Genomic DNA, 23,026 nt, shown 5'->3' with positions numbered 1-23,026 from the left:
ACACACATAAGTCTCAAGACTTCAAAACAACATGAACACCGTCAACAACTACGGTCTCGATCTAGTTTCCACCCCCTGTATCTCCGTATCCAGTACACAGTACCTTTAGGTTCTTGCAGCTCTTCATCAAGTACTTGACGTCGTAGATTGCGGGGAAGAACAGGTTGAGAATCTGGAAGAAGTCGTGTTCCTCCTCAGGTAGCCGTGCGTCTGTCAGGAGTTTCACCAGGTAGCCAAAGTCATAGCCGCTGAGAAGTAGAGAACACAACGGGAGGGTTCAGGTCAGGATGGACTGGATTAAAATGATGTTAGTGGGTTCAAACTATCAAGCAATCACCATGGATCAAATTTAAGCTAAAGTAAAGTGGGTGCAGTTACTAGTCTCAACTTCGTTACAGAAATTAGGTTAGGATCTCAAGTCAAATTCTTCTAATTGCATTTTTATAATTCTTTAAGATAACATTGAGGACTAAAGTGGGCTGTGTTTGCCTTGATTGACAGGTATCCATATATTCTGATTTGTTCTGGCTCCAGTAACTGATCGAGAAGACAATAACCAAACAAAAGTTTCAAAAGCCCCTTCAAAGCCTGGGGGAGAACTGAGACGCTGCATTAGATGTCGACAAAGTGGTGACGTTCAGCAGCTGTGGTGCTGACAAAGAAAATATTATTGTTACGAATCAATGAACCCTACAAAATGTCATTTTCTATGTCTGCAGTCAGCGCTCAATACAAAACCCTTAGTTTCAAAAACAATGAATGAGTCCTTATCAAACAAAAAAAGAACACAACTAGTGAGAAAGTAGCTGCCTGCTCTGATCGGCTGGATGTGGAGGTCGAGTCGGCCGACTCCTGCAGATATTTAGCATGCATAGATGGACACATTTAAAACAGATATTCCCTTAGTTGCATGGTGTGTGTTCCATTACAGATTGTTTAACAAAACCGAACAGGATGTGAGAAATGTAAGTAGCGGTGTCTCTACAAGCATAACTACATTTCTTGCTAGAAAGGGAAGAACACAAGTGAGTGAAAACCAGCAACCGACCTGTGGAAGGAGAGCCACTTGACGTTTTCACAGAGCACCAGACCGGACGTCATGAGGAGCTCAGCAAAGTAGAGCGTGTCGATTCCTTCTTCTTCGTGTTTTTTAAACTGGAGGCCGGAGTTTTGGAGCAGGTCTATGGAGTCCTGTGAGTACATGTCTTCTCTGCGGGGAGCAAAAAAACACATTAAAAAAAACCAACCTCGCAGAGTTTCAGAAAGCGCTAGAAGACAAGATGGGAGTATAAACAGTCTGCCTACGTGAGGTTGAACTTGAAGTTGAACTGCCACGTCGTTGTGCCAGGAGGATAGTCTCCATCCTCGTTCATGAACGTGAGGCCGAGCTGGATGATCTTCAGGAGGTCAACGTTACACCTCAGCAGCTGGTACTGGTAGTCCACTGTGCTGCGGAACTCGCCGATTGGCCGGACAACCACTCCAGGGAATTCTGTGTCCTGATTAAACAGAAAAGAAAACGCACTGTTATGTCTCATCGGTATGTGGTGGTCATCACATAACCACGCACTCAAGTTTCCTAATCAACTTTATGGCCTTTACCTGCCTAATCTATGTCATCTACTTTTTACAAATTAGCTGAAACACTTGCAACTTTTAAGACAAATAAAACACGGTTTACTTCAGTTTTTTTTAAATAAATTATCAGCTTGCAATTAATACAGGTAACAGAAAATAAAGAGAAAAATGGGGACAAAAAAAGCTCGCCATTTCAAGTGTTCCCACTTTAACATGAATTTTAAAAATCCATTTTTGAAGTTAACCTGTTTGCTACTCGACACGGATAATTTTCCTGTTAAAAATAAATACATACATGAATAATGAGCCCTAACAACAGGATATATTTCACAGATTGATATTCAAATGTGTCAGCATTTATCACCACTCACAGAAAACATTAAAAACACTAATGTCCTCAAGCCTTCAGAAATTAGGATAATCCGTTTTTATTCAATGTTACTCAAAAAAATGGGAACGTAATTCTTTATAGTAACTCTGCTGTCCAAGAATGCAGTAATTATTCATTTCTACAACAACTTCTCTTAAAGTCTGTTACCTACCATTGCAATGTAATTGTAGCTTTGAATAATCTGCCGGATTTTCCTCATTTCCTCCTCCACGTTGCTCGCCCAGACCTCACAGATTATCTGACTGGAATCTGTAAGTGCGGCTGGCATGTTGGCAGGTCAGGAAGAGAGCTAAATTCCCCAACAATCCAGCAGCGATCGTGAAGGGGGCGAAGGGGACGCAGTGTGATGAAGAAAGACAACTCTGGGAGAGGATGAAAATAAGGAGTTAAGAGAATGCATTTAAATCCCACTGCAACACTGGTGTCAGTATAATATCAGACAAACAAGGCTGGAGATTAATGTAAGTACCACTTTACTTTGGATCTAGTGTGAACATTTACAATAAATGCCCATTACAGCCTGGTGGAGTCTTTTTTTAAAAGTAAATATGTAACTCCTCACAGCATACATGCATTTAAATGGATGATTCATTCAAAGCTGCATTAAGCAAAATGCAGCTGGAATGACGTGGATTTTTTGTGTTTCATTGACATTAAGGTAAAGATGTGACAGTAACGAAATTCATTCTCTGCACTTAACCCATCCCTCAACTCCAGATCTGTGCCAGTGTCACAGGAAACCCACGCAGACACGGGGAGAACATGAAAACTCCACAAAGTTGGGCTGGCACAACCGGGGTTCAAACCCAGCACTTACTTGCTGTGTGCACCGTGCAGCCAATGGACTTTTTTTTACAGCTGTAAAAATACACTGTGGAGGAGATGGTGATGGGTAAAAGCCTCTTCTTGAAGACTGGAGCCCGTGCAAGTATTACCAGTACTGCAGTACCAGGTGCACTACTCTCAGGTGCCAGGATATTATTAGGTAGGTAACTTACACCACCAAGAGTTCATTAAAACTAACCAACTCTAATACAGCAGCCCTTCAAAAACACTACCTTCATGAAAGCAAACTGTTTCAGAGATGTGTTGATTTTGGAGGCTGATTTTGAGATAGCAGTGAGTGAAGTGGCATTTTCATTAACGAAAAAAAACAAACAAACCCCGGAACATTAAAGAATGAATATTTCCTTTTAAATGAACTACTTTGTGTCACCATGACATCAAGATGAACAAACCTTGTACAAGCTGCTGGTTGTTTATGATACCAGGCTAACTAACACAACTGATATCAACGTAACAACAGACACATTAAAAACGGCCCATTTTACCTCAAAGTCTTTGGGAAGACTGTGTGTTTAACAACTTTGCTTTAGTTTAAAATATTATATTAACACTAGCAAACGACGCTGCATTAGCTCTGAGTGCTTAGCATGAGCGGCTAACGTTTCCAAGCTAGCCCTCGCGCTATACCAAGAAAGCTAAAATCACCGGAACAAAGATGAAATGAAACAGCTCTGCGTTTTCACTCCTCAACCTGTCACAACTTGCTACGCACACTGCAGACATGTCCGCGTTTCACTGTAGGAAGTATAAAACTATTAAAAAACTAGGTTTACCTCTGAATTTCCACGACGTAACAAGCCAAGCTAGTTGATAGCGCCTCTGTCGCCGTCTCCTTCTTCTTCGTGTCCTCCTTCTCCTGCTTCTTCTCCTTTGTGTATATTGGAGAATGGCAACCAGACGGTAGCTGTGCACACCGCCACCTACTGGATTAAAGCGTGCAACGACGTGAAAAAAAAAGTGCTTACAAGCATTTTGGTCAAAACTGAAGCCACTGTTTCAAAATTCTTCGTTCACTCTGCATTACCAACATGCATCTTGGCCAGACAGTTAATCTCACCTCTAAAAGAATCTCAAACCACCAAAACACTCCGTACATATATAATAATAATAAACTTGTTCAACCAAACACTGGAAACAACTCTCCTTCAGAAAGCTTAGGGTAGATTGTCACTCATAACACACTAACCTAAAACAATAACAACAGGGAGCTTTATACATAGATAATGAACTTTTATCTTTGCAGTGTGATTGATTTTCACATTAATCAGCTTTTTATTATAGCATAAGAACAACATATTTTCACTTTATTGACTAAAATGTATGTAACAAAATAAATCAGAAATGCAGAAACGTGCTTCAACATTCTTCACAGTATTTTATTCTATATCATTGTATATTGTATTTTTTATATATTTTTTCAATTGCTAACACACATTGGTCAAAAGCCATGTTTTCAAAACTCTTCATCCAGTCTGCATTACCAACATGCATATTGGCCAAACAGTTAATCTCACCTCCACAAGTCAAATCACCAAAACACTAAATATTGTCTCAAAAGAAACTCGTTCAACCAAACACTGGCAACAACTCTCACTCAGACAGCACAGGAATTGTCCTTTATTACACACTAACCTAAAAAACAAAAACAACAGGGGGCATTATCTCTGAAATGCATATGATTTTTTATGTAAATTTGTATTTTATTACGCAGTAAGAACAACAATTTTTTCACTTTATGACTGTACTTAAGTAATTACTAAAATTTCAGTGTTGCAATGCAGTTGTTTTGACAGTAACACTGGTACACAATGACCACAACCTGTAATTCACGTTCCAACCCCCTGAATCAAGTCCGCTAAAATACAAGCACATTTCCTGCTTTACCTTTACATTGCAGTCCTAAACGACACTTTTTCAAAACACTACGCACATTGACGTAAACATAAAATTTACTGTAAATATTCTGCTAATGTATTTCAGTCTGGTTACTGCAGAAATGCAGGACATCCTGCCATCTTTCTGTTTTCAGAATCAGCTTTTATTGCCAGCTATGTAAACCTTTTTATTATTATTATCATTATTATTTACATGTTAGAGGTAGATACACATACAAGCATGCATGTACACAGTGTGATGGAGCACAGTGCAAAGGATACTGGAATAATAAGTATTATGTGCAGGTGTTACTTGAGATAGGTGGATTTGGTACACAGTATATACACAAATTGACAATATGAACAGCTCTGAAATAGACAACAAGAGAATGATGAATAAATAATATAAGTAAATAATAATAATAAGTAAACAGGTGGCTGAACAGGCAGAGTTACTGGGTTATTGCACAGGATTTGTTCCTGACACTGAGTTAGAGATCAGCTGTTCATCAGAGTGATGGCTCGTGGGAAGAAACTGTTCCTGAGTCTGTTGATTTTGGCGTGCAGTGCTCTGTAGCGCCTACCAGAGGGGAGAAGCTGGAACAGGTTGTGTCCGGGGTGAGATGGATCTGCAGTGATGTTTCCTGACTCTGGAAATGTATAAGTCCTGAATGGAGGGCAGGTTGGCACGGATGATCTTTTCTGCAGTCCTGACTGTCCGTTGTAGTCTGCTCCTGTCCTTTTTGGTGACAGATCCAAACCAGGCAGTGATGGACGTGCAGAGGACAGACTGGATGATGGCTGTGGAGAAGTGGAAGTGGAGAAGTTTTGAATGTGTTTTTAACAGTTTTGGTTTTAATAGTTAGCATTTAAAACATGTCTTGCAAATATATAGTTTTTTGCAGTTGGTGAATTAGAAATGAGAAGAGTTCATGGATTTTGGAGAAAGAGGTCATTGAATGCATTTTGTGTGAAAGCAATGAAAAATGATTAACAGTTTTGTCCGCATACACTTGTGTGTCTCTGACTGTGTGACGAGTTTTGACAATGTGACTTCAGTTTTCACCGATGCCTGTTAGTAACTGAAAATAACTGTAATATAGGATTAATGGGGAAATGTATGTTTTAAGATTCTGACATACTGTAATTCTCCTGCCACTCAAATACATTTGAGGTGAATTTAATTTTGTTTTACTGCTCAATACATTGATGCATTGAATGTAAAAGTACTGTAGGCTACTTGACATACGTGTACTGTATTTTCACATTATATTACTTTATACTTCTACTCCACTACATGTCACGTGGGCAATACATAGGAACATACTATATGTTTTATTACACATTTGAGAGCTATAGGTGCAAATTACAAATTTACATACAAAATCAAACTATCCACATTTTTATTTTTAATAAATCTTGCAAATAATACTTGCACCGTTTCCTTTCTTTTAGTGCAAAAGACCACAAAGGTATGTCTGCATGCAACAATCAAAATCAAAAGCAGGACTTTAACCAGCCATCACTTCCAAACTGATTGTCTTTTAATACCCCATACAACTAGTCCACAAAATCTGTATTTTAAACTCACACACGCAAATCAGATTGGAACTATATGAAAGCACATTTATTTGAAAACCATCTCAAATACCTCTTATAGGAGTACAAAATATATTGCTTGAAAAAACATCACTTTACACGCCCAGACACACCGCTGATAGCAGTTCAATACAGAAAATGGATTTCAACTGAACATAACTGGCTACATTGGCCTGCCAGGCAAAGTTCTTTGTTGATTAATGAACACCTGAAGGTTTGAGTTTCATGAATACTTAATTTGATGACAATAAAGGGGGAGAAAAGGCTTACAATTGGTGACATTTATAATCTCTATATTTAATTTCTCTAACAGGGCACTGGCATTTTACAAGAGTGGGGAATAAATAGAAAACAGACCTGTCTGTTCGTCAGATCAGGGATTGGGAAAGATGAAGGATTGCATTTTATTTACTTGATTAGAAAAGCAGTGCAAAAGAGGATTTCTTTCAAGTTCCCAGATCTTTTAGGGGATGGAGGTTAATGAAGGAGCAGGCTGGGGGACATGTATCTTTTGGCAGATAGGGTATGACAGTCAATTAACTCTGAAAGTAAATGTGTTAAAGTGTAAAGTGTTTTAGGACAGGTCCAGTCCTCTCAATGCAGAGGCTTAATTATTAAATATACAAGCTACACAAGTCCTGCTTGTTACAGTCTAATTTATTTTTTTAATGTTTTATGATTCTACCAGGTCAAAACTTGAAACCTGAATTGTTTTTGCTTTAAAGCATCAAGTCACGTCTCACTGCAGTAAACCCATAAGTTGTTTTTTTACTTCAAATCCAACTCCAGTCAAAGTCTTAAATTAAGTTCTTGGGTTGGCTGAAGAGAAAAAAAGCCAGACAGGAAGTGGTTTGAACATGTGAGGATGGCTAGTATTTGCAGGGGACAGAAAATACTTATTTAAGCCGGTATTGTTGTACACAGCAAGTGAGTCTACTCAGTTTGTGGCAAAACAAAGCACCAAAGCTCACTTGCAAGCATGGCAATAAACCATCTCCCCTCTACAAACAGGTATCATTATATTTGCAGGACTGTAGACTAATTACAGCCAGTCTGCTCATGATTTTACGATGATACCAAGGTTGCCAAAAGTCCCCCAAATGCTCCCAAGAACTGCCAAATGTTGCACAACAGTTATAGAGAGTAATGCATAGAAAACTAATTCTTGACAAACTTCTGTGCAGAAAATAACATTCTCAATACACTATACTGTTATTATGAGCCACACCTTTTTCAACAAATGATCACTGGTGTTTCCATCCTGTATGTCTTTATTAAGTGATCTCCGAGGCAGAATAGACATTTTTAAGTTAAGAGCACAGAAAGTGCTGTCAGAAAAAAAGAAAAGTAGTGTACATGTTGAACTATAAGGAGGATGTTTATCACAAACACATTTGTTGTCCTTATCTGGTAGAGCCAGACCTTCGCCACGCTGTACTTCAATGAGTCCATCTACTGTGCTTCACATTTCACAAATGCAAAAAAGTTAACACTGTTGGACAAAAACAGGCTTTTCCCTCGCAGCTGTAAATTGATTGTGTCCTGAGATGAAATACCAGACATGGTAAGAGCTGACACAGGTGAATTTTCAAAAAGGTTTTAAAGATGTGTCATCAGCTGGTCACTGCTCTGTGGACTCCGCTCTCCTCTGAATGTGGGAGATCTCCAGTATGGGCATGAGCAGCTGGAAAGCATCCTGGATGTAAGACGCGCTGTTGGACGCCTGTGAGGAAAGATGATTCAACACTTGTCAAAATGTAACACGGAACACAAAATTGTTCTGAAATTACGTTAATTTGGGCTGTAAATGACACAAACGCAGACATTCTGACTGCAAAACATCCTCCTTAACATGCTATTAAGACTCTTTTTCAGGCTTCACAAGCTTTTTTTTCTAATTCTACAAATGACGTGAGATGATTTCACTTGTTCCCAGAACCCCTAAAAGACTTTCACAAAATTAAAATAGCTAGACCCAGCGTGACTTAGATTGCTGTACTTCTATCAATGGCAATCTGCAAAGAAAATTATGAATCAAAATCCAACATGGATGGAAAGAATCGCATTTTCGAAATATTCCTGAGATAATAAAAGGCTACTTTGTTGACGCTGCTGAATAAGAATTAAAGTCAGCACCAATAATGACTCCAATGTGGACTCCAAAAATGCAGATTTGCTTCCTCTGACCATCTGCAAGAATGTCTGTGTTTCCTCTGTTCACCTACAGTAAGTTTTGTGACATCCATCGTACGTAATCAGGAGACAGTGACAATGAAATCTAGAGTTGTGTGTCATTTGCATAGTTACGATAACAGATCTTGTGTTTGCTTATTATAGAATAACTGACCCTCAGTGGATTTCCATACAGCAAGTCAAAACAACAACAGGTGAAACCAGAAAAGCTGTGAAACTACATTAAAAAAAAAAAATAAAATCCACGTTTAGAATTCAGTGTCTAGAACACAAACCTCTAAAAAGACTCCTGTTATCAGAGGGTTGAGGACGTCTCCCTTCTCATTTGACTGTAAAACACAACATTTAGAATAAGTTACAATCAGCTTTCACATGAACATTCAGCAGGGATGATGCAACAAAACCAGTTTGGAAAATGAAAATATAAAATAAAGAAAGTAAGAAAAGTAAAGATTGTTTGATACAACACCTTTCTATAGGGCACAAAGTGCTTCACAGAGAGAAGCTTGTTTGAGAGTTTTTGCTACAGTAAGTTTGACAGATGCAGCAGGAAAAACGTGAGTGGAAACAAACAGTAGCAGGGCCCTATGAATTTTATTTTATTCTGTGTTTTTTGTTTAAATTCTGTGTTTTATGATTTAAGCACATTTTGCCATCAGAAACTGGGTGTATCATGTGGTGGATAAATAAAATTTCAACAATAAGAAAATATAAAAAAATCCCAATCAATATCAATGGATTTGATGTATCATGCAAATATGCATGTATAAATGTTCAAATATATGTGCAATTATTTATGAGGACAAGTCACAATAAATGTATTGTAACAGTAAGCTACTAAAATACTATAATGCTATTTTATAGGGGACAATTCACAGTGAATGCATTGTGAATTGCCTCCAATTAAATCGGTTATTACTTGACTAGTGACGGTTTGTTCCCACGGATCTTCTGCAGGACAGTCTCCATATTCTGCTCCAACACACGGTAAGAAGTGGGTCCGATGGAGGCTACTCTCATGTGGGCAACGCTCTTCTGTGTTTACAAAGCCCGATCCAGATTTTTATAAATTGCATTTTGGCAGATTCAACAATATTCTGTGTTTTAACACTTGATTACATTTTTATTATCAAATGACGGAATTCTGTCTGCGTTTTCCACATCACGGAAATGACAGGGCCCTACAGAAGGTTAGTGAGTTAAAAATGAGAAAACGCTGGAGGTCAGCGAAGATAAGATTAGAAATGTTATGACTTCAGGTGTGTGTCCTCTAAGCACTTGAAGGAAACAGATAAAAAACAGAATTTTCTAAACACCTCGGGACTTAATTACTCTAATGGTTCTAAATAATCATGATGATAAAGAAAAGACTCAATAATCCCATCCTCAACAAATTCAGTAACTTAGTTGGCAGCGGTCTTAAAATAAAGGCCTTGATCTATTTCCCATATTCAGATCTACTTCCACATTAGTGAAATATCCAACTGTAGAACCGAACTCTTTGACACACAGAGCTAAGTTAGAATCACCACACTTACCCCTGCGGTTGTTAAGCAGCAGGTGAACTTCTTGGAAAGCAATGAGATTTCTTTACACAGGACAACAGTTAACCTGAGGACAGACAACATGAGAAACAGACGTCCAGTTAAAGTACAGATGAGACTGTGAATGTCTACTGTGCAGCTCCTGCAGTGTCTCCACACGTGTTCAAACAGATAATCCATGCGGTCTTACTGTGACAGAACGCTGGCCTCTGTTCTGCCGTTGGAGAAGAGGATCATCTCAGCCAGTTTGTGGAAAAGCTCGATGGATCGAGCCGTTAGCTCCGCAAGACTTCTGATGGCTGCAGCATGAATCTCCTGACAAAATTCAATACATACACACTGCTGAATGGACAGAAGAAACTGTGTGGACTAAAACATGGAACGTACAATAAAAGCAACTGTTGGCCAGATAGGAGCATCACACCATATCAGTGAAGTGTGGTGCAAAAACAAATGTCGACTAATCGATTAGTCACTTGACAGAAATGTACTGAAGAACCATTTTGATAACCAATCTGCTTCCACCTTCTCAAAGCGTCAGGATTTCTCACTTTTACATTATTAAATCTTTGGGTTTTGGACTGTTGGTCAGACAAAACAAGCTATTTGAAATAAGCAAGGAGTTCTGACATCAACCTCAAATGACTTCGTCTTTTGTATTGATAAATATTGATGATGGTTAATCAGTTATGGAAAATGAGTATACCTCTACAGAGAGTGTTTTCTTTATTCCTCCTCGCTCTCCTCCTTCTCTGGTGGTTTGGTGATGTCAGTGATTTGGCTGCAGGTGCTCCTACAGGCCTGTTGGAGGTTAGAAAACATGCTTTTAATTAACATAACTAGGTTGCTTAGCTTTATGACCCACCATTTGGCCGCAATAAAAAAAATAACAATACTAATAAACTTTATTTATATAGAGAGCACAGAGAGAAAGCTGAAATAAAATACCACAGTGAATGATAGAATGCATGAGGGGCAAAATAAAAGACAGGAAAACAGGAACTGCACACCAGCTGTACAATAAATACTACCTCTGTGTTCAAATGTAAACATATTTTCATCTAGGCTGTTTTGACCAACCACATTAACAACACTACAAACTGCAGCCTCGCTAATGACTTTCTCAACAAAAACTGAACAGGCGTCCGATCCAAAACACAGAAATGAAAATAAATAAATAAATTTAATTTGACTTGAAATGTGACTTTGGTACCTTGCTGAGTTTTTCAGCTGTTGCAGCGACACTGAGACCCTCCAAGGCCTCCGTTAACTCCCTCTCAAACTCTGTGCCGTCTTCATCTGGAATTAGAAATGTACAATCACTTGGTTCAGGTGTTGCATCAATTCCGGTGTATGAATGATGTTGTATTCCTCTTACGATGCTGGTATTTCTATGACCGTTACGGACATGTTACCTTTCTTCTCGTCCACTTCCTCATCATCAAACTCCACCAGGGAGAAAGAGTCCTTGATGAGATCCAGCTCTTCTCTGAGCTGAACCAGCTCATCTCCTGACAGAGTGGTCAGCACCGACTTCACCTACAGCACACGCACAAAGATTTGAGGCTTTTACCAGATACCACTGAATTATGCAATATAAAATAATGACTCAGTACGTCTATTTGGCCACAGTAGGTGTATTTATATTATATATTTTGGAATGAAACTCCCACCGAACCTTAGACTCGCTATCTCGAGCCAGCATCTCCAGTGCCTCGAGGTGTGACAGACCCTGAAATTCATCAAACAGCATCCCATAGTGGGCGACCACCTTCTTCCCAGATTCTGACCACTCTTTCTCTGCTGTCTGCAGCTCCTCCCGCTCCTTTGCTTCCCTCAACACCTACGAGACAGAAAGGGATGAAAAGTTTAAATGAGACAGGGCTTTAGTCTTATCCTTGTCTGTTTTTTAGCTTACTTTTTTACGTTTACCTTGACTTGAGGTTATTTTTAGTATTTCATTAAATTTGATCACATTTTGTTAATGTCATTTTAGTCTCATTTTGGCTACAAACAGCTATGAAGAGGTAAAACAAGATGTATGACATGAGATTCACGTCTTTTAGAGATGCTGAAGGTCAGTTTAGGCAATTAATATTCCAGTCCCTCATCAAAAATAAATTATGTATAACTTTGATATCTGACGATGGTCTGCGTACCTGAGACAGAGTGGAGTTCCTGTTAATCAGTCCTTTGGTCTTCTTAAAGCCGGGATCGCCTTCTGCTATCACGTCCATCGTCTTCTTCCCGATGAACTCCAGAGCATCCAAACCGCCCGTTATCACTGTTTTCCCCTGTGAAGAGAGGAACATATAAACAGTTTAGTTTCAGTTTAACATCCACAACACCTTCTCTTAGTGAGTGACTTACACCAAATATAACATGTGTGAATTAATGAGTTAGCAAGGGGGTAGAGACTATGTTATACTAACTTTTAGAGGCTCTGTTATTAGTTTGGTTGCTGCATCAAATTGGAAAAAATAGATCCATCAATAATGAAGTTGAGAAAGAAATGGAACATGGATGATGTTTGTTTCCAGATGGCTGGACCCGGTCAACTTGACGGATTCCAAACAACCTGGCATCGTGTCATAAAACCTAATTTAAAAAAAAAAAGTCAACTTTGGAAATACAGCCCGACTTTGTTGGCATTGTGGGAAAGGTTTCTACCCATAAACAAAATGTCATCCTTATGTTTTTTTCCTGGAACACATAAATCACCAAAACTGAACATTTAATCCCACAGAGTCGTGCTCACATTTGCTCTTTGAATGTTTTTCAAAGGTCAATCAAAAGTGAACTTACTTTAAAAAATATAAAATAGTTGAGAGTAACTGAGAGAAAAACACAGAATTGCAATGCTGCCTTTTCTCAAGAGCTCACGTTTTCAGTCTCAGTGCTCCACACACTACTCTAGATCTACTCTACCATGAAAAACGGATGTTTAAGATGTACTTAAAAAATGTGAACTCGTCTTTCCCCCATCCAAAGAGCAGAAACAAAACACACAATATTTCTGCTTACTGTGCTCTGGACGACGCTGGTGAGTGACGACAGCATTCCCATCGCACTGCCCACCACTGCCGATCCATCAGCTGCTGCTTTGTCCGTCTCACTGCTGGCATCAGCTGCAGGAGTAGAAACAAACACAATACATACTGTTATACAATGTTGACAGATGTGTGGAGAAAATGTGTGATTTGTGATAAACTGACTTATATTTATATATGTCTGTGTACAAGAAGGATAGCTCCTTGATGATTAGACCAGTTCACCCAGTGATGTGCCTTATCTATACACAACACACAGTAATTCCTTACCCTGCTCTTTCTGCTCCTCCTGAACTTGTGCAGAGAGTTCGGTCGGACTGGGGATTCCCAAAGATGTCTCTGCCTTCTCTATTACCTGAGTGAGCCCTTGGCCTGGATTGAGAAGACAGACAAGAAGTATGTGTCGTACAGAAGAAGTGTTAACGATAATAGACAGAAAGATAGTGAGTGATTTTGTGTGTGTGTGTAAAATAACTAAAAAGATCACCAAACAGATTATATATATATTATATAAGAAATACAGAAAGATTGGGTTAGGTGGTCTGTACTCACCAACAGTAGACACAGTAGCTGTTGCTGTGGATAAGATGGATTTGCCCCAGCTGCCCCAGTATCCCCAACCACCCTGAGACACAGTGGACTCACTGGATGTCTGAGAGAGAGGACAGAGAGGGTATAGGGAATGGAAGGAATAGGAAGGAAAGAAAAGACAGAGAGAGCAAGGGACAGAGGTTATGAGTAAGAGAAATAGTAAGACAAAATCAATGACTGTTGTAGACAAGAAGAAGTGACCTTTGGTAAGACCCTGGGGCTGGTGGGGAATTCAACTGTTACAAGACAAGGCTTGTAAAAACATTCAGTTAACATCTGAATAGTTATGCCGGGACAAATGTGCAGCATTCAGAGTCCTTTGTGCAGTAATAACCTGTTGATTTGTGGACAGAGGCCTGCAGTGTCTCCCAGGGAACAAAAGATTGAATATGTAGTGAGCAGAGTGAGATACTTTAGACATTATTATGCAAACATTTTTGGTTATGTTTATGTAGTACAGCAGTATTTTTTTTTTTGCTGTATTTTAGGGGGTGTTACTCTCTGAGCTGCCATACCAGATTGTTAACAATAAAGTGAGAATATGTTCAATGATGGCTTTATAAAACTGGTTGATCTTTTCATGAGCATCAGCAGAAGTGTTGTTCTGACCAAGGCCAAGATGAAAATCACAGCCAGGCGCTGCTAGATGGCCTCTGAGAAAATGTTATCCCATGCTTGTCTAATTAAAGGCATAGCCTCTCAAACGAGCATTCCCCAAGAAATTCTCATTATATACCATTATTTGTAGTTTTGTGTAGTATAAACAATAATTATCTCAGTGCCTTTGCCGGCTGCTCCTCTACTTTCAGCATCTCCGCCTCTTCGGCTGCAGGTTTGGCTTCTGGTCTCCTCCTGGCTTTCCTTGTCGGGGCCACATCGGTCGAGATGTCAGGTGCGGTCTGCGGGGAGCTGTCGGGCGTTTCGGCAGGAGAGGCATCCTGAATCTCTGGTGCCACCTCTGGACCCTCTGCCGCTGTTGCTTCACTGTTTGACATCTCGATGCCTCAGCACATTCCTTCAAAGTGAAAATAATAACTATTAGCCAGATAAGTATCCGATTAACCTGCCGAATAACTTGAAGATCAATGTACAAATTTTGAGGGGACAAGGGTTTTTGTAAAAAATGCCTAAAGAAAGAAATAGACACTGTTAAAGCGTCCTTCTTCCACCTTTAGATCCAAACACTGTGATATTTAATGCATTCATTTCAGGAATTACTTTGTAATAAAATGCTTTAATTCACTGTTTTGGTGAAATCAGTTTCCTTCAACCAGTGACAGAATACATTTCCCTAGCTTTTAAAAAAAATGTTTGTTAAAAGGTTTTCAGGAACAGGAATGTATATTATGACATTACATAAACGTTAACTCAGCAAATTACTGTTATTGTTGTATAGTAACAAGTTGCATTGCTATTCAATCTTTAATATTATGTGTTGCTAAAGCCTTTGGTGAGCTAACGTTAACGTCAATGAATTTGACAATACGGCCAGGAGTGTAAATATTTATCTTTAATCACTAAAAGCTGTTTCAATAACGTTAATTATAAACGCATAACTTAACTCGGTCGACATAAAACCCAACTGTTAACTGTTATAACGTTACTTTTACTACAAACTCACCTTTTTCCTACTGTCAACGTCTTGATGCTAACTTAGCAGTTCACGTCACCTCAGTCTGCTGACAGCTTCCTTCCCAAAACCAACCACAACCAGACAGGTTTATCTTCTTTATTTCGGTTTGCACTTCTGTTTCTTAAACGCCTTGTAAACAGTTCAATGTGCGAGGTTTTCTCACTCGTTTTGTCAAAGACAGTTTTAGCCACGTCACATTGTGTTTTCACCACCGACCAGGGTCCAAAACACGGAGGATCCGACAGAGAGCCAAGCTGGGGAAAATAACTTCCGGTTAGTGTTTTCAAAATAAAACACATGTTTTTGGAACATTTGGTAAAACAGAGGTTGGAAGTGCGAATCTGTATCCGGAAAAATAACAAACGTCCTCTACATATGTATTTTAGACACAATTAGACACATCTGAAAAGGTTGGTGTACATTTTAGATATTATTTGACTTTTCCAGGGATGACTCATGATTTTATTTTTTAAAGAAAAAAACGCCGTACTACCGGTTCTCTCTGTCGTTAGGTAACTTGATGACGCAATTAACTTCGTCAAGTGATGCAGACTTCAAAATAAAATTATTTAAACTTCCGGTTCTCAAAATTAAAGTACATTGATATTTAGTTGTCGTTTGTCCTCCAGATCTGTTCTGTTTTGAAAAATCAAGTAATCGTGAATGTATTTATTCAAGAAAATACAAATACAAATGACAGATCACCAAATAGTTTGCGAATGTTTTATACAAATAGAAATATTACATGAAAAAGTAGCCTTATTATCATTATTAAGTATTACATAAATTATATATTTAATTTAATCTATGTTGTTCTTTTCTCCGTCACAGACTGGATTTGCACGGGGAACAAGCCACGCCCATTCGCTCATACCTGAAGCAGGAAGTGAACGTACCCGGACATCATGGCAAGGACTGGTCGTGTTCGCGTTGCTTAAACACGTCAGGGTAAAAGCTGAAAAAAAAGGAGTAAACGGAAATAAATGAACTAAGAAGGATCCTGTTAGTCGGTTATTTGTTGTTTTGGTCGTTGTCAGAGCTACAGGTGAGAATCACTGGCTTAGATTTGAGGTTTTGTTTTTTTAAATGTGTGGGTTTCTCTCTTCCTCTGGTAAAATGTACAATATTGTTATACCAGAGTAGCTAGGTATTCAGTGCTTAAACTATTATATAATTATTTAAATGAAATATTCCTTACTGGACTAGTATTCCTGTCATAACTCTTACACAATTATCTTCACTAGGGCCTACTTCCTTTTTAGTTTATCCTTAAGAGACAACAACGCGTACTTTTAAAAGGTATTGAAAGCTAAAGGAACCGATCAAATCAACATTTTTTCATCTAAAAATCAATGCAGTGAGAGAAATAACTTTAAGACAGTAGGCATGTTTCCATCAAGTCTAATTGTGATGCGAATTTTAAGCGTACTTTTGAAATGTCGCTAAAAAGAAAAAAAACAAAACAAATTGCGAGATATGTGCGTTTCCATCAGCTGGTTTGGAGCGAAAACACCAGGTTACGGCAAGCGTAGTTACGTCAGTAGTTGACGTTACACATGGCTGTAATAAACAAGACGTCTGGGTTCCAAACCAGAAACAAAACCAGTTGCATGAACCTGATGGTCGCTGATCTTAGAAAAATAGAGAGAGGTCCTCAGGGATGTGTTTCAAGCGGGCAAGTTGCAACCAGCCATGTCTCCGCACCTTATTATCCGGTGTTATGCCGAGTTTTGCACGCTTACCGAGAATTGCGTGCACCTCCAAATAATGCTTTTAAACGATATAATATCCTTTGTGGATAACGGATTCGAAGGATATATTTTATAAACGTTTAGAGTCGTTAATATTTTATTACACTCAGAAGTAGCATTGATATTCAGCAAAAATATGTGTCCCGTTTGATCAGTGTGCAGAGCAAAGTATCTGAAAAGGACCTTTAAGAGGTGAATGCATAATTCGACAGAACAGCTGATGAAGGCTACCTGCCCAGATTTGCATCCACCGCTTTTCTCAGGGCAAATGAGCGTTACCAGCCGCGAGGTGCATGAAATTCTCGCAGGTATGCAGAGCTCGGCACAACCGGGCAAGACGCCGACAGCAGAAACAGCTGATCAGATGTGAGTCACAAGTTCGCTACGTCGGAACTTATTAGGAAAAAAAAGTGTTTCCATCTCCAATTTAGCGCATTTACTCTTTTTCGAGAAAGGCAAAAACCACCTCAAGCCAGCGTAAAAAAACTTTTTAGCTAAAATAAGGATTTTTTTTTAGATTCCATCAAGCTTTTCTAATGCCAGACTTCAAAATGCGCATAAAAACGTGGATGGAAACACGGCTAGTGAAAACAGGGGCATTGAAAAGTCAATTTAAAGGATAGGTTATGGAAGTTGAAAATATGCCATGAGGAATAAAGAAAAGCAAAAGCCTGGAGTCCTGCGTTGCTCTGTGAGCCATAACTGTTTCCTTTTCCTGTTTTGCAGGTTTGACTTGTCTAAATGTGAGCTGAAGCCATGGTACCAACTCAGAAACGCCACCTGTCACGCCTGCTTCTCTCAGTCCTGCTGCTCAGTGGCTGGACAGCAGAAGGAGCTCAGAATGGGTCAGAGCAGGCAGCGTCCTCTCTGCATTTGGCCAGCGTCCCCTCCAGTGGGGACATTGTGGTGAAGGAGGGATCCAGTGTGCTTATTGAGTGTAACGTGACTGGAGTCCATGATGACTTCAAGTGGTACAACTCTAAATCACATCTGCTGGATGAGGACGCAGGTGGGAGACGGAAATGCTGCACTGAGAAGAAGTTCTGATTAATTAGTTATTATATTAATGAGTTATTTTTGCCTAAAATAGTTTTACAGAAAGCTTTTATTGTTTAAAAATCAGCTGCCATGCCTTCCCTTAATGTGGATTTTTTCTGAAACGGGTGCATTTGAAACAGTCTGATACTCCACTTGTCAAACAGCCCACTTCTAAACATTGCTGGCAAAAATGTTGCTGTTTCTCAGTGATTTACTCAAAAAATATTGAGGAATAGATTAATTATGTCACAGCTCCGGTTGGTTTTCCCTGGCATTAACCATTATCAGTTAAATGCTGTGTCAGTCCAAGTTTTGCTTTCATGCATGTATCAGTTATCTCTGAAACCACAATGACGAAGCAGCTTCTAATCTAATCTGATATATAAACCCGCTTTTATTTTACCAGGTGGTGTTTTGTGTTCTAATTTGTGGAAGAATTAAAGTTGCATTAAGTAAAATTGAAATTAAATTAGCACTGATTGGGTTTCTTGGCCAGCGTAAATGTTATTGATGCCGCATTACAAACTGCTTGAAGGAGGAGATGTGCTCGTAATAAGATGGACTCTCCCTGTTCCCAATCCTCAACTCATCTCTTTTGGTAAAACTAAAACTGTCTGTCTGTCTGTCTCCAGGTGGGAAGTGGCAGATTCAGCAGAATGGCGTCCTGAACATCACTGCGGTCTCCTTTGAGGACCGCGGCCGCTACACCTGCGTAGCCTCCAGTGGTGCCAGTAAGACCCAAAACTACACCGTCACTGTGCGTGTAGCCCACTGCAGCAGCGGCCTGGGTCTATACTTCGTCATCATCTGCCTGGTGACCTTCACCATCACCATAATCCTCAACGTGGCGCGGCTCTGCATGGTCAACAGCCACCTCAAGAAGACGGAGAAAGCCATCAACGAGTTCTTCCGCACCGAGGGTGCAGAGAAGCTGCAGAAGGCTTTTGAGGTCGCCAAACGCATTCCCATCGTCACGTCAGCCAAGACTCTGGAGCTCGCCAAGGTCACGCAGTTCAAGACCATGGAGTTTGCTCGTCACATGGAGGACTTGGCACGGAGCGTTCCTCTGCCGCCACTCATCCTGAACTGCCGCACGTTCGGGGAGGAGGTCGTGGAGACGGGGAACCCCGGCCTTCACCCTACAGGGCAGGCCGGGACCTCTGTGCCTGGGAACAGACAAGCTATAGGCCCGCCGTCCTCCGACAGAAGTGGAGAGGAGGAGGAGGAGGAGGTGTGTCAGGCGCTGCTGTCAAGCGAAAGAGAAGGGAACAATGGAGGCAACGTTGAGGTCAAAGTTTCAGTCCACACGGTTTACCAGTGAGGATAAGGAGGCTGAGATGTACCTCCATGTGCTTACGCCAGGCTCACGATCAAGTGTGTCCTATGAGAGCAACGAATAGCCTCAGAGGAAACAGTTTTCTGAAGTGTAAAATCATTACAGAATGTTGGAATTAGTTTTCATTTAGATTTTTATGATTCTAGTTCTGCTTGTCGAATCCATTTCTTGTCCTACTGTTTGAGTAAGACAAGAAACCAAAACGGCTTTATTTCAAAGAGGTGAGCAGTCCTGATGGGCAGAGAATTTTGAAAAATTCTTTTTGGGTAAAGGGTAAAATAAAGACAAATATAAATATTCTAGCTTGAAATGTACAAGTTGGAATCAGGCTGTTTTTTCTTGAGATGGGTGTCCTAGCGTCAGATATTATGACTACATCTGTGGCCATTCTGTACCTGCTGAGTGATTTTCTTTTGCACACAGCTATTGTAGCAGCAGATATAACAGCTCATTTCTTTCCTTTAGAAGACACCATTTGCTGCTGTTGACTTTGACAGTCAGCCTTCAAACAACAAAATATCCTCATTTCATTGTTGTCATGTCATGGCTTCCTGCCAATCACCTGCCACTCATGGGAAGTTTAATACTTTGAAATAATCCCTCAAAAATTTCGATTCACAGACATGATTGCTGTGTCCATGTCACTTCATTTTAAGTCTTTGATAGTCAGGACAGCAGTTGATTACCGGTTAGGATTCGCATCACAATGACTATTTCAATAGCAGAAGTAAATGCCTAAATATAGTAAACACTAAGCTTAAACATCCACTTTTACCTTTCAGTAGCAGCAGAGGAACTGAAATATAAATGATTATTTTTACATTACTGCTCCAAAACACGTCTGCTGTGATGGAAAATATAAATATGCAGGTATAATCTATCAGATTTTGGTGTGCATGCCAGGGAAAGTTAGGGACTTTCAACTTTTTATAGTGAAGGTGATGCAGCATTTTCGCTCTGTATTTATAGGGACATTTCTGAGTTACATTTCTAACGCTGCTTAATAATTTGATTATTGAAGTGTGGAAGGTAAAAAGTGACTAATTTGCCTCAAGTCTGTGTGTTTTGTGTAGAGGTTTATGTTTAAATATGAATTCACACAGACTGTCCATGTCCTAGGAGAGATATCTAAAAAGAAAAAGTGTCCACCTCTACGTGGTGTCACAAGGCTTAAAAAAGTAAGATATGAAGGTGTTTTAAATGCTTCTATAGAACCTTTTTGGAGCTTGACAAAAAACACTGTTTTGAGGAGTTTTAGAACCTGTTCAGAGGCCAAAACATGTTGAGAAACCAGGTCAGCAGCTTCTTTATTGTGAGAGATATGAAAGTAAAGCGTGTAAACTGTGAATCAGATGTGGAACTTGATAACTATGGTTAAACAAAAGTTTTGAATAATTGTGATACCATTTTGCACTTAGCTGAATCTTGAATGTGTGAATGAATATGTTGTTGCTGTGTGAAATTGTTTGATAGGTGTTTAAATATTTAAAAGTTTTCCTAAAATAGTCTTTCTCAGGGACCAAAGGCAAATGTTTTTCAGACCACAAGACAAAAAAAAAAAATCCTATAATTGACACTAATCAAATAAATACAATAAATACAAGCCAGTGTTTGTGTGGTGGTTATTTCTGGCCCTTGAGGTAACAGCTAATGAGCCACTGGGTGTAGCTGTTGGGTAAGACATCACTTCTTTATATCAGCTACAACATTGGTGGATTCATCAACTGAAACGCTCCTGAAAGGTTGGTTTGCACATTAACAGCTGTTGATGAACACTTGATATCATTGTTCAAGAAACATGGAGTGATAAACTCTTGGGCAAAGTGTATATATCATCCCAGATTTCACTGTCTTGCTTGGTTGAAGTACTAAATACAGTTTAAAACCTGTAGTTGTACTTGATTGCTGGTTGCTATTTCACAGTAACTTAAGATGAACATCATAACGTGTGGGTAAAGCTAGAAAATGCACCAAAATTGTCTTAACATATACAGTAAAATGTCTAGCAGTGCAGAATTACTCAACATCATTTAAAACCAGTTCACTCAAACCAGTTACTTGAAATCCCTTTATTAAGTTCAGAGACAAAGAAAGAAAAAAAGAGAATATGAAAGTTTAACGAGAAAAAAACCCCTAATAAACTAGAGTAAGTTTAAAGCAACTAAATGAAAAAAACAACATGATCCAGATTGAACTTTATTAAATTTTCCTGTAGTTTTATTTAATTAATGTTATTGTGCTTCGCTCAACTTGATATATTCAATACATTTGGAACCTATGGTAAAGTATTGTAGGTTCAAACAGTCGTTCACCCAGAATGAGTTTGTGATGCGGGACCACCGACAGGATTGATGACCACCAAATCTGAGACTGAGTATTAAAACATCAAATTAAAATTGTGTCCTTGTACTGTTTCTTTTTGGTTATTGTTCTTCTTCATCTGTAACCACAACGTCACTAACATTTCAACATCTGAAAATCTAAAAATTATTTCTATTCCAGAGTCAAAGAAAATCTAACTTTTTTGGCTTTATTCATACGTTTCAAAGTCCTTTACATACAATTCAACCTTAAAATGCATTTAACAAATTATGAGTGTAAAGAGAGGAAACAATCCAAGGAAGGTTAAAATTTTGGTTGAAGATACTCAGCCTTTCGCCTCTCATCCAAGCGGCTTCTTCAGTTCTGACTGACTGAGGAGAATCCCAGCTATTTAACCTCGGTTACAATGATCGATACAGGCCTGATGTTTAAAAAAGTTATTCTCTCCAAAAACATCAAAACAAAATCTCTCAAGTCAGCACTTGTCAGCAACTCTTATTACAAAAGCGAACATGTTTGAACACAAATAAATTTGCATCTGCAGGAACATAAAACCAACACACATTCATGATCTTTGAGTGTAAATGATGCACTTCACCCACAGTACTTTCCCAGAGGTTAATCTCCTGGAATGCAGCTACCAACATCTTGTAGTCTATCTAGTATTATGTTAAAGTCTGCCCTACCTGAGAAATAAGTTGGAGAGCAGCCCAAATACAAATAACCTTGGGCCTCTGTGTTGAATAACTGAAAAAATCCATCCTTCTTCCTTTTCCTGTCCTCTCTGGAGGCCAGCTTATCTAAATAGAATTGATTGGTCCGAGCGATCATTCATCATGCCAAGCCAAAGCAGACGTTTAAGGAGAGAGGGAAGGAAGATTTTACGGATTGGATATTTTCCGCAGGCCCTTGGTGTCATCGAGGTAAACTAAAGAAATTGATCAGGGTAAAAAGGACGGAGACTGTGTGTGTGGGGGGGGGGGGGGGGGGGATTACATGCAAGAAAGACAGCCTTCCACAGACAGACAGGTGTGTGTGTGTCTGATTATACATACTTAGATAAATGAATAACGGTCTGTGCACGCAGTAAATTTGGGCCTCTTGAATTTAAATTGCTCACAAAATCTGATCAGAAGAAAACTGTCTCTAATTGCATCGACGCCTGAATTTAATTACAAATAAATATATTGTTTTAATTATTTGCTTTCAAGATGATGTTAAATTACGTGGAGATTGTTAATTTGTCTATAGAACATAGAATAGATATAAATTCAGGTATG

At 39.2% G+C, this 23,026-nt stretch overlaps 3 protein-coding genes across 3 annotated transcripts; 1 reads left to right on the top strand and 2 right to left on the bottom strand.

Moving 5' to 3' along the window:
• Window positions 1-46: 46 nt before the first annotated feature.
• Window positions 47-3,723, bottom strand: cnot8 (CCR4-NOT transcription complex, subunit 8). Its single transcript, XM_038709579.1, has 5 exons — window positions 3,589-3,723; window positions 2,121-2,331; window positions 1,306-1,499; window positions 1,049-1,210; window positions 47-248 (listed from the first exon to the last, which is right to left on the bottom strand). Exons 2-5 carry the CDS (start codon window positions 2,235-2,237, stop codon window positions 62-64), a joined length of 660 nt encoding a protein of 219 aa, XP_038565507.1. The 5' UTR covers window positions 2,238-2,331; window positions 3,589-3,723; the 3' UTR covers window positions 47-61.
• Window positions 3,724-6,294: 2,571 nt separating this feature from the next.
• On the bottom strand, window positions 6,295-15,550 carry fam114a2 (family with sequence similarity 114 member A2). The gene is given in 15 exon segments (XM_038707750.1): window positions 6,295-8,011; window positions 8,757-8,810; window positions 10,020-10,092; window positions 10,216-10,340; window positions 10,732-10,754; window positions 10,757-10,826; window positions 11,239-11,324; window positions 11,441-11,564; window positions 11,704-11,868; window positions 12,185-12,319; window positions 13,050-13,153; window positions 13,346-13,447; window positions 13,628-13,727; window positions 14,449-14,681; window positions 15,288-15,550. Coding segments are annotated over 14 exon segments (1,476 nt in total). The 5' UTR covers window positions 14,662-14,681; window positions 15,288-15,550; the 3' UTR covers window positions 6,295-7,909.
• A 638-nt stretch (window positions 15,551-16,188) lies between these two features.
• On the top strand, window positions 16,189-21,027 carry LOC119894997 (microfibrillar-associated protein 3-like). Its single transcript, XM_038707751.1, has 3 exons — window positions 16,189-16,344; window positions 17,777-18,059; window positions 18,721-21,027. Exons 2-3 carry the CDS (start codon window positions 17,807-17,809, stop codon window positions 19,407-19,409), a joined length of 942 nt encoding a protein of 313 aa, XP_038563679.1. The 5' UTR covers window positions 16,189-16,344; window positions 17,777-17,806; the 3' UTR covers window positions 19,410-21,027.
• The last annotated feature ends 1,999 nt before the right edge of the window (window positions 21,028-23,026 follow it).

The sequence above is a fragment of the Micropterus salmoides genome, unplaced genomic scaffold (assembly GCF_014851395.1).
Source record: "Micropterus salmoides isolate LMB-PRFRI ecotype aquatic unplaced genomic scaffold, ASM1485139v1 Ms_hic_scaffold_9, whole genome shotgun sequence".
Taxonomy (NCBI): Eukaryota; Metazoa; Chordata; class Actinopteri; order Centrarchiformes; family Centrarchidae; genus Micropterus; species Micropterus salmoides.
Note: the sequence above shows the minus strand (reverse complement) of the source record. Positions and strands in the feature narration are given on the sequence as shown.